This window comes from Aethalodelphis obliquidens, unplaced genomic scaffold (assembly GCF_003676395.1).
Source record: "Aethalodelphis obliquidens isolate GAN/ISIS:26980383/991018 unplaced genomic scaffold, ASM367639v1 scaffold58, whole genome shotgun sequence".
NCBI lineage: Eukaryota > Metazoa > Chordata > Mammalia > Artiodactyla > Delphinidae > Aethalodelphis > Aethalodelphis obliquidens.
Genome location: NW_020838002.1, coordinates 8,445,459 through 8,457,575, shown reverse-complemented (window position 1 = coordinate 8,457,575; position 12,117 = coordinate 8,445,459). Strand labels below are relative to the sequence as shown.

Genomic DNA, 12,117 nt, shown 5'->3' with positions numbered 1-12,117 from the left:
TTGAATGCAGAAGTAGTTATGAGAGTCCAGCAGTCTTCTGTTACAACAAACTTTAAAGAGACTTGTAAAAAATAGTACAATGCCATTCTTCTTGCTTCACTTTTGGTTGGGGAAATATGGTTAATTCATTATTGCTTACGTTAACGTTCAATGAGTTTATTAGTCATATTTAAATGGTTAATAGTTTAAAAAAATTGTTTTAACTACTAAAATACAGTAAGTATGAATAGATAAAACCCCACATAAACTAGAGCTCTTTGGGATCTTCAGTAATTTGAGTATGAAAAGGATCCTAAGAAGAAGTTTGAGAACCGCTACAGCAGCGGTCCCCAACCTTTTTGGCACGAGGGACTGGTTTCATGGAAGATAATTTTTAAACGGACTGGGGTGGGGGCAGGGGGTGGTTTTGGGATGATTCACACACATTACATTTATTGTGCACTTTATTATTATATTGTAATATATAATGAAATAATTATACAGCTCTCTATAATGCAGAATCACTGGGAGCCCTGAGCTTGTTGTCACTTGCCACTCATAGGGTTTTGATGAGAGTCTGCAGTCAAACCTCTCTGCTAATGATAATCTGTACTTGCAGCCGCTCCCCAGCGCTGGCATCACTGTCTCAGCTCCACCTCAGATCATCAGGCATTAGATTCTCACAAGGAACACGCAACCTAGATCCCTTGCATGCACAGTTCACAGTAGGGTTCATGCTCCTATGAGAATCTAATGCTGCTTCTGATCTGACAGGAGGTGGAGTTCAGGTGGTAATGCGAGCAATGGGGAGTGGCTGTAAATACAGGTGAAGCTTCACTCTCTCACCCACTGCTCACCTCCTGCTGTGAGGCCCCATTCCTAACAGGTCCCCAGGTGTTGGGGACCCCTGCATGACAGTGAGAATATCTGCATGACTAAATCAATTTATGGAAAATTAAAGCAGCCCTACTTGGAGATCATCAGTCTCTTGCTATTGTACCAATGTCTGTTGAAATGACTGTCAACAATTATCAGATTTTTTTTTTGGTATAATGTCTATATTTGGATACTAGGGAGGAAGAGGAAGAAGTGTTCTTCCTAGGGAGGCAGATAACTGTTTACCTCCTGAAAAGTTTCCTATGAATCTCTTTCCCCTTCTTCCCTCCTGTTTCAGTTACCTTTAGAGAGTGGTAAAGAACTCTTAGTACTCTTGGTTTTGTTTTTAGTTCCTTCTCCCAGACCATCGACCATCATCCTATTCAGAGGAAAGTTAGGGAAGATCCCTTAAATTACAGTTTATTACCAATTCATTGTCTCTTATTGTACAGCACTTACTACTGCCCAGTATTGAGCTAGGTGTTTTGTAATTTAAACATACTCCTACAAATAATCCTGAAAATTACTCATAGTGTTAACTTACAGGTGAAGGAACAAGCTCAGAAGTTCAGCTTGCTCTCAATTTGAACCTAAGTTATATCCTGCATCAGTTTCCCTTTCTACTGTAGCCCATTATGGATGGTTTTAAGGGGCAACTCAGTATCACAGACATAGCACCAGATTAAAACAAGGCTTCAAAAAACAAACAAACAAAACTCTTTAAGTATGCTGTAAGAAAACCTTTACTAAAGTATTTTAACTTGTTTCTATTAAATGGGAAGGGAAAAGAGAAAAATCTCTTGATTTTGACAAAGATGAAGGAAGGGGGCTGAGATCCAGGAGAAACAACAGGATGCCCAGGACCTGAGCGGCAAGGTGTTTTCCCTATGACAAGCCAAGGAAGGAAAAGGGATTTTTTCAACTAATACTATAATTTCCTATAGGAAGATTGGGGGGTTGGGAGGAGGTGAAGGTGGGGAAAAGCAGGAGTTCTAAGTTTTAAAAAAACATTCTGTGGAGTTTATGGTCAATGGCTTGACCTAGAGTTACAGAACAATACAAAGCTAGGTTAGGGGGCTCTAACTATTGAGAATTAACAGTGAAATGAACTTAGAGTAACATTCTCAGCCATAAGCAAAAAAACTTGAATTCAAACACTGGTTTAAAAGAAATCAACTTAAAATACCCACAATTTGGGGGCCTTTACAATTCATGCTGAAGAACAGCATGTTAACTACATGCTTGTATAGTCTTACTTCAATATAATTTAACATCCATGATCTCTTCATAAATGAAATACTTAGATAAACACCTAAAGTGCCCCCTTGGTTAAAATGATGGAGGTAGTAGAAGTGTAGCCCACTTCAGCACTGACTGGTTCTTTAGACAACTGCATGTACCTTATTAACTACTGGAGTGCACGCAGTGTAATGCAGTGTTTTCACACGTCCCAATCTTCATTCCACTTTTGCTCTCATGCCTTCCTATACTGCCTCAGTATCCAATATGAAATGGTTCTTTTGGTTTAAGTTTGAGAGATATTTAAGTAAAACTGCCATTCTACATGTTATTTCCACAGTCCAGTAATTTATTTTAAATTTGAGTAATTTCAAATTCCACAAACAAAACTGAAGAACAGCAATATTTTGTTTGAATTCTTTCTTCTGTACACTCAGTGATCTAAAACACCACAATATCCAACATACACAAACCTCAGGGAAGGGTTAGTAAATACACACAGATTGGAATCATGGTGCTCTTTGTTCCTGAATGGAATGGTCCCACAAAAAAAGCACAGGATACAGCACAACATAAGAGCACCTGTTACATATGAAGTGAGCAAAACCACACTAGCATTTTCTATATGTGTAATGAGGAAACCTGCATAGGTTAGAGGGCCTTTTACGCTCATTTAAAAGTCAGGCAAGTTGTCTGTAATGCATTTTTCAAACAATTTGGAGAGCACTGCAATCCAGTGTAGGATATGCTGATTAGTGTTGTCTTTGTTGGCATTGACAGTCTTGCATGGTCACATACCAATATTTCTGCTTTAGCTTTTCTTTGAATAAAAGAGATTTAAATGCATTTAGACAATACATACTGTAAGCTGTTTACATACACTAAATTTAAGAGATTCAATATTAGAGTTTTTTTTTTTTTTCTTTAAACACTACGGAGTGCAAATCAGGTTCTTCACAACAGATTGAATATTAAGCACTTCTTCAAAGAATGAGGGGGAAGAAAAAAAGCCCAAGTGAATAAAACACTGAAACTATTCCCCTTTGAAAATAAATTCTAAAATGATGTGGAATGTGAAATAAGCTTTTAACATACGTGATCCAAGTTTACAGTTAGAAACAAAAAGTAGTCCTTCATGAAATAAAGGTTACAAGAACATGTGCCTGTTTTCCCCCGTTATAAACTGAGAAGCGGGTAGAGACGATGTTTCGGTACGAAAATAGGCGACTACAGGATCAGCTTTCCGTCTCACATGCTGTACCCAAAGCCAGGCTGTGGCTGCCCATAGGGTGGTGCAGTATAACCATAACCAAAAGGTGCCTGGGGAGGGACTGCAACACTGGGTCCTGCTGTCAGCATCAACTGGGGCTGACCTACAGAAGAAAACAAAAAGGAGCAGGGGTGGGGGGCAAGGAGGTGGGAGAAACTGTTAGCATCATAGGATGATCACACCCCAGTCTCCCTACTCTAGCAACATAATTCATTCTACTTTGAATGAATTTTGTGGGGGCACTTCTGCCTGTCTCAATTTCACCATGACAGTCACCCTGAGAAGGGTCCTGCCTAAACAGCCAACAAAAACCGTGCAGGGCTGAAGGCCAGAACTCTAACAGTGATTATGTTACTTCACACATCATTTAAAGCAATAAGCACATGCATGCTCGACATGCTTAGGCAAGACATCTAGCAATAAGCCTATCACCACACGGTGTTTGCACATTTTATTTGGTGACAATATAATTAGCACAGGGGAACAATTTTTTAACAGATATATTTTTAACACAACTGAACTTTTATAGTTAGATTTAAATTCCTGATTTGGACATGTCTAAATGGTAACAAAACCAAATGCATTTCTAGCAAAGTATCCAGTACTAAAAAAAAAAAAGAAGTCAAAGACAAGGCATATTCAAATATGCATTAGGTGTGAAATACATTAGAGGATACAACCTCTTTCAAATACTAAGTTAACACTCTCATGAAGTTTAAATAGTTATTGACACATACAGGAAACGACCTGTTGAGAATCTGGCTTATTTAGAGGGAGAATACACCTAACACCTCTCCCCACCCCCTGCAAAAGAGGTACTACTCTTAATCTCCCACTATAACGTAAACCTAGGGCGAGATTTCTCCCACAAGTGACCTCATGTCTCTCCTTTTTTGTGAATAACAACCAAAACCGTCTTCAGTGAGTGAACTCTTCAGGAACCAGCAGTTTATTAAAAAAACACTTCTAACCTTGATACTGACATCTACCTTGAAATTTCAACCCCATTTTCTTTTTTTTTTAACAACATAAGCATTTTATTTTTTCATTAAGCTTCTTAGTATCACAATGGAATGATGAGAAAACAAGAACAACAAAGAAAAACCCCATGAGTCTGCAAATCTCTGACAAACAGCAGAGACTTCAAGGCAATTGAGGGGGAGGGAAGGAGAGGCTTGAAAGAAGTGCCAAAGTAGTGCCAACATCATGCCTCTCCTTAGCCGGCTGGGCAGGTGGAATGGTGAGAAGGTGGCACTGTCACAGCTGTCCTTGGCTCAACCCCATTTTCAACTGCCTACAAGCACTGACTATGCATTTAAATACCCTGAAGATAAGCCAAATTCAGTAGATGCCCCCCAATTATTACATCCACCCTGTTTTTGTTTCTACTGTTTCCTATATCAAATATGTCAAACATCTTGCTCCCATCTCTAAGAATCTACTTTATGTTCTCCAACTTTATCAAAACTACCCTGTCCTCTAAATTCCCAAAGTCCTTATCTATAGTAAAAAAGAGATAATGGCATAAGAGATTTGTATACTATCATTCCCTTTAGCAGGTTGAGATACAGCAGCCATAATTTTATACCCTCCTCCCAACACCACCTGCTTAAAGTGCTGTAAACTATACCCTTCAAATTCGTTGCTCAAATCAATCTGTTCACCATGAGTGAAATGGAAAGGGGAAGTATTTCAGAAAGGCACATGTAAGAAGAAATTAAATTGCCTTAAATATTCACTGAGAGTCTGAAGATCCTATCTCTCTGGAAAGTTCTCAAATGGAAATGCTATCCAGTTCTCTGTCCTAGTCAGAATTTAAAGAGATGTACTATTTCTGTAAAGTACACTTAAGATGACCTTGGCATGTTCTCTCACCTTTTGTACTTCTGAAAATTGAGCTCACCAACACATCTTTCTCAATAATTCATGAATAAGCAATCAGTGACCAGGCATTAGGTAAATTAGGTTATGATCTCAACTGACTTTTTTTTTTGTGTGGTACGTGGGCCTCTCACTATTGTGGCCTCTCCAGTTGCGGAGCACAGGCTCCAGACGCAGAGGCCCAGCAGCCGTGGCTCACAGGCCTAGCCGCTCCACGGCATGTGGGATCTTCCCGGACCGGGGCACGAACCCGTGTCCTCTGCATTGGCAGGCGGACTCCCAACCACTGCGCCACCAGGGAAGCCCCAACTGACTGTTTTTTGAGATTACCTTTGCATTTAAGATTATCTTAGTGAGTAAAGCAACAGAAAAAAAAAAAAAAAAAGATCATCTTAGTGAATAATGTCAATGCCCGCTTTAAGACTGTTTTCAGAAAAAAAATAATAGACTTATTCCTTAACTCAGTGAGCTTTTTGCACTTTAGAGCTTACTACATTTCTATTTTGAGATAGAATCCCCACAGAATGAACTGTTTGTCTACTATATTTCTGTGAGGTTAAAGAGAGAAAGAGATTACCATAAACAATAGGTTGAGTCTCTGTAGCTTGTTCTTCTTCTTTTCTCAGTGATTCTGAAGCATCTAATTTATCCACCTGGAGAAAAACAGGTAATGGTAATTAGCACCTCAAAAGTATTATAAACCTAGTTTATGGCAGAAAGTGGAAAAGCCTTAGTATGTTAAATTTTGTCAAAATAAAACAGACTAGAGTAGAAAGAACATTCTCAGCCCCCCTAAAATTCAATGGCAATGTTCATACTTCAGTCAAGGTGATTTTTAGCACTGTCATTATAAACCCTCAGGAAGGAGGGATTTATAAATGCCATAAAAGCTCACGCCAGGCTAAAACTGGGCATGCTAGGATGCAGCCAGCCTGAGGGAGGGAGACAACGAGAAGGAACCACTTTCTCAAATGAAGTTTAAACCCTATCAAAGATAATAATAATGAACTCATGACCTGGCAAGACTTCCCTCCCCAAAGGAAATGGTATTCAAAAAAGTGAAATGAGTCTAGTGACTGGATAAGCACTTGTGCAGAATGAGCTATCTTTTGCCAACTGTGCACAGCTTCTGTCAATACTGATTACGTGTGGACTGAAGTTTAAGATTCAAGTGGCTCCACATTCAATCTTTTTATATAAAGACAGGCTGCATGTGTTGATGCTCTGTTTTCTAAGAAGGAACTAGGAATGCCTGATTTTCCCCCAACTTCTTTGAGGAAGACATTTTTTGCTTTTAATTAAGCCAAAGAAGCAAGTGGCTACTATATGCTAGCCATTCTAAGTAAAACTGGATAGTATCAGACAGAAATAATACTGTAGAGGAGTCCAAATATATTAGTGGAAGAAAAGAGCTGGAATACATAGATCCTTCCACTAACTAGTTGTGTGACCTTGGCAAACCATTGTACTGACCCTCAAATTTCCTTGTCTATATAGTGAGTCAGTTGAATGAGATAATCTACAGAGTTCCTTCTAGGATTAACATGATTTGAATCTGGAATTCTGTGAAGGACTGGGGAGAATGACATTAGGACACTGGGATTAGGGAATCTCCACCATACCACTTCCATTTACCTTTTAAACTGTACTATATTTGTCTCTTAGACTGTATTTAAAAGTCTTATAGTTGGTCTATCATTATACTTGAAGTAAAACTAAACTTCAAATCTCAATGTTATCTATTATAGTGGCTTTCCTAAGTGCGCTGAGATGGGAAGGCAGAGTGCAGGAAAGAACTTTTTTATGAATGTTCACTGCATGTTCTTCAAAAAAGGCAATAGTGAAAAATCACTCACAAAAAAAGACATGCAGACTTCACTGAAAAGGCTATTATAGACTGGGTCCCAAAAAGGTTAAAGCAGCGCCTAGTCTCTATTTGAAATTGTTTAAAATAGTGTTTCAATCCTCACATAGGCCATTAAGGTTAGGACAGTATTTTATACATATTTTAACTGTTTCTATTAAATACCATAAATGTGGGTCTAATCCATCCTAATTTGTCAGGGAGCAAAATGTGAGAAAAGTAAGCTCAGGTAGACTCTAGACATCTTCAGATAAAATGTGGCTTTTCTACCCTAGGAAGATGGGTTAGTTTTCTTTTGTATACCATTTTTCTATTTTATAACCTAAGTGCTCATGTGTTACAAATTACCCCAATATCGAATTAAAGACTACTATGCAGTATAAGTACCATGAGAAACACCCACTGTTTGGCACCCAAACTTAAAACAAAAATTACTGCAGCTTTATAATTTAAAGCACAGTGTGTGCCATCAAGGGCAGTCAGATGGGGTTTTGTTAACCTAAATAGTTATACAAAACTATAAGTATAGCTAAAGAGGTTATACAAAAAAAATATGGATGCGTGTATGTTAATAACTTCTAAGAAGAAAAATCAAACAACAACAAAAAACCACCACTGCATAATACATTTCCAGACTTTCAAGGAAAGGAATCTAAAGTGAACACGTGTTTAAAAGTTAATGTCTGAGTCAGATGTTGAAGACGGAAGTCCTATTACAGAAGTACATTAAAGACTTAGAAGAGCTAGCAATGTCACAATGCCCAGGCACAGACATAGGCAGGTTGGGCATAGGGACGAAACAAAAAGTAACAACTTTGAAGGAGTAATATCAAGCTAAGCAAAAAAATTTTTGATTTTTCTATTTAATGGGACAGCCTCTGGCACAGCAACATCCAATTATTGTTTCCACTGACCCAATTTAGACTGCTCAAAAAAGAAAAGCAGAGAAGGCTTTTATGAACACAAGCTTTTGTTAAGAGCTGTAACAAAAGTTTCTGATCCTTGGATTAAAAAAGAAAAATTACAGGTAAGTATGTCACTGAGTTCAGTTCCATCTGTACTACTGAAAATTCACTATAATGTAAAAGGCTTTTCCACAAAGACTGCAATATGCTGCAGAGGAAAAGTTAACATGCAGTCAGTTACTTTGGTGTATGTGTGCATGAAAAAAAGGCAAAAGTACTGAAGCAAGAAGTGAGATCTGAAGATGACTGTTGCTATACAGGCTCTCAAGAAACACACACAGCCCACAGCAATGCTTTAAGAGTTTCAAAAGTAGTATGATGTAATTGCAATGACTGTTGTACATGCTTGATTTAAAACAATGCATAACACTGCAGTTCAATTACCTATTTTTCACACACACGCTTTCTAACTGCCTTGCTTACTAGCTGCTGAAGGGCCTCACACACGATGCATTTTACTCAGGTTTGCCCTAAGTTCCAATGGTGACTCCAGTTTGGTTCAACATAATTCCAAGGCACTGTCCCCCCTCCAAATTCTTTTAAATTGTTTCAACTGTCCTTTACCTTCCCACCCTTTTCTCACCACAATTTGATACCAGAGGTAAGTTTGTTAAGTTTGTTTCATTTATACTGGGATGGAGACAAGCCAATGAAGGAAGCAGTGACCAAAAGGTACCTAAATTTGACCTTGGACAAGCCAACGGATGGATAAGAGCAAATTTGTAGCTTCAGAGATGTACCTTATTACAGAAAGTATAAGTTAATATTGTTTCATTATATACAGAAATAATCCATGTTGCTTAGCAACAATTACAGCAAGCTACTCTGATGATTTTAAAAGTTTTGATTCCTCTTGAAAATGGACTAGCACCATAAGAACTGGACACCTGGAGAAACATGAGGAAAGTCTCTTCGGAAGCAGCTAGTATCTCTCGTATCTACTTTCAGCAAAAAATTAGTAAGAATCAAGAGATCAGAAACTGGATCACAGTCCTTCAATACCAAAAAAAACCCCAAAAAGCCTTTTAGGGCATGTATATACATATATAAATTCAGCAACTGTCAGGCACGCTTACAAAATAAAACCAGAGGCTGTTTAATTTTACTTAGAGTATTGAGAAAATCCTATTATGGTCCAGATACCCTGACAGGGAAGAGAAATTTCCTGAAACTTTGGAATTAACATGGAAACTCAACATGCTCAGTTTTTAATAATATATTTAAGAGAGACTGTGAACCAACTACTGATTAGCCTCCTGCCCTTCCTAAAGCCTATTAGCCGATTAGTAGCAAACATCTACTAATGTCCTAGAGCTCTATTATAGTTATGTTTCAAGGGACTTGCAGAGGCTTTAGTGAAAATTTATCGGGGGAAAAAGCAGCAGCAGCAGTGTAGAAAAGGAAGGAAAAAAAATCATGCAAATTCCTTAGACTTAGTCCTCCAGACTTAAAGATGGAAAAGAATCAACTTTCACCTTTTCCTTTATTGCATCAACCTGCAAAGGAATTCAGAAGGTGCAGCTTAGAAAAAAATCAAATTCCATATTGAGCATAAAAAGGTAGAATCAGCAACAAAGGTTTAGGGGAGAAACATCTAACCACTAAAAAAGGTATGAGAAAAGTGAAAATAAGGGCATACTGGAAGCAAAACTTAGAATTTTTTTTTTTTTTTAACTTCAGAGCTTATCGCAGAAGAGTTTATGCTAGAGTCAGTGTGAAAGAAAGCAGCTTAATCACTAGTAAAATTTACAGCACTTCGGTTAACAGCAGCTTAGAGCCAGGTCTCACAAGTTGGCATTATGCATAAGAAAAGAAGCTATTCTCATCTATGGCTAAGACACAAGGCGAATGTTTTTCCTCTTACGCTGGACTTTAAGCAGTTTATACACAGAAAATGTTAATTCTTAAAAAATTATAACTAACACATGATATCTAATTAGATGGCAGCCCAAGGAAATATTCAGTTATATTGGGGGTTGTTAGTAGTGCTCTTCCCCCTACTTTAACTCAGGCATTTTGAAGAGATCAGATATGAAACTCTGATTTTAATAAGCATGTTTTGCTTTGACAAAATGGATTCTTTAGGACCATTTAAATATGTTCTATAGTATGGAAGCTAGTAACTGTTGAGGACAGGGGTAAGTAAAAAACATCTTAACATCAAAAATGGACATTAAGATGAATAAGTGAATTTTATAAAATGATTATACCCCCAGCTTGTTTAATGCACTTTTACGAAATGTGTCATTAATTGTTAACCTCCTACAATATTTTTAAATAAGGGGTTAAACTATCAAAATATTGAGAAGATTAACAGGTTATTAAGAATATAGGTGTAGCTTCCCTAGGGGAAACAGACATACATATTAAAGTCAAGAACCGACCAAACAGAAGGGAATCTACACTACTAAGTTATGGTCATCTGAGTTACAAGAATTGATTTGAGGAAGACATTATTTTGACAAAAAGGTTTCTATCAAACATTAAAACAAAAACAAAAAAACCCATACAACATGGACATAATACTATTCGCCCCTCAGAAATACATTCTGAGGTATTCTGAGGGTAAACATTCTGACAAGTTATGTTTGAGTTCCCTTTCCATTCAATGTCATTTGTGAGATATTAAAAATTACTGGAGGATAGGAATATTTTATGATCAACTAAATTACTTCTACTAGAGAAAAAAACATTTGAAAACAAAGTCTGTACATGGAATTTTACATATCCTCAAGATAATTAGTTCTCAGAGGTGCCATTACCTTTGTCAGGTATTCCTTCATGACCTGGATGAAATAGGGCATGGCAAAATCCATGATATTGTGCCTCCATGCAGTTTCCAGGACAACATCTGGCCTTAAAAGATCATAACAAGTAAAGAGACAAGCTCCAAAGCACTCTCTTTTTTCTTCCTGCAAAAACCACTGTAGGAGTTCTTCAGCCAACTCAGTATCTTTAGATTCAGAGGCATACTGCATTGCATCCTATTTAAAGGAAAGGATGAAGGTCAAACATTAAATTCAAATACACTGAACTGGTAAACTAAGTAATACAATGGGGAAAAAACCTCCCAGTTATATCATTTAAATTAAGGATTTCCTGAAAGAAAAGGAAAAGACAAGGTAAAGCTTTTTTTTTTTTTAAAAACAAAGAGACGTTTGACATAAACATAAGACAGCCTCCAGAATCCAGAAATCGACTTAATTATCATCTCCTCAAGCGGGAGCTTAAAGGCAGTTCTCATATTTGCAAAAACTAATACTTTTATAGACCATAACCACTTATAATATACCATTCCAGGGTTAACACAGATCATCTAGTATTTGGCTTAAGAGCCCCACCCCCACCAACTTTATTCACCTTGTACAGGCTATCTTTCTTGCACAGCTCCACACTCTGTTTCCAGCGATTGTTGCCTTTGAAGAGATAAGCAGCAATTCTTCTGAACTCAATGAGTTCATGTTTTTCCAAACGCTGAGCAAGCGAGATATTGTCAAAGTTGTCATAAGCATCTATCGATGTTCGCAGAGCCTTAAAAAATAAAACAAAGCCATTCAAATGCCAAACCAGTATTTCATTTTAGTTTAAATTTTATGTCCCATCGTTCTTGATCAATGAGCCATTATTGTAATACGACAGCCTAGATTCAAGAATCAAACCGCAAAGTTGTAATATGAACAAGTATCAACATTCCTCCATCTAACTGTTTAACAATAAAGTCCTTCAAGGCACTATAAAATTTCTAAAGGTACCATGTTTTTCTCCAAAGTTTTCAGTATCAAGGACTAACGCGAATGGTTATGAAATTGGAAGGATTTGTAATCTGGAGGGTAAGGTTTTATGCTCTAGGTAAACTCCTGATACAACTCAACATGATATTCAGTCATAGAGATCAGCATGGGATCTGAGACTGAAAAAAAACCATGTTGACAGTAAGAGAAAGACAAAGGCAACTAGCTTAACTTTAATTCTGTTTTTGCAAAATCCTTCACAAGGGAAAGTTTACTAAGAGACAGGTACTAATATGCTCTTGGGCAAGAAAA

At 37.5% G+C, this 12,117-nt stretch overlaps 1 protein-coding gene across 4 annotated transcripts in view; it reads right to left on the bottom strand.

The window, feature by feature from the left end:
- Window positions 1–12,117, bottom strand: part of CLTC (clathrin heavy chain) — a 65,944-nt gene that overhangs the window by 2,265 nt on the left and 51,562 nt on the right. The window contains exons 29-33 of one of the 4 annotated variants that reach the window (XM_027087243.1): window positions 11,435–11,605; window positions 10,837–11,058; window positions 9,550–9,570; window positions 5,823–5,898; window positions 2,421–3,467 (exon numbers count right to left, since the gene is read on the bottom strand). In XM_027087243.1, coding sequence (XP_026943044.1) covers window positions 3,343–3,467; window positions 5,823–5,898; window positions 9,550–9,570; window positions 10,837–11,058; window positions 11,435–11,605 — 615 coding nt within the window. In that variant the 3' untranslated portion in view covers window positions 2,421–3,342. Of the gene's footprint in view, window positions 1–2,420; window positions 3,468–5,822; window positions 5,899–9,549; window positions 9,571–10,836; window positions 11,059–11,434; window positions 11,606–12,117 lie in introns of those variants that run through there. The other 3 variants (XM_027087245.1, XM_027087244.1, XM_027087246.1) reach the window with 3 other exon arrangements.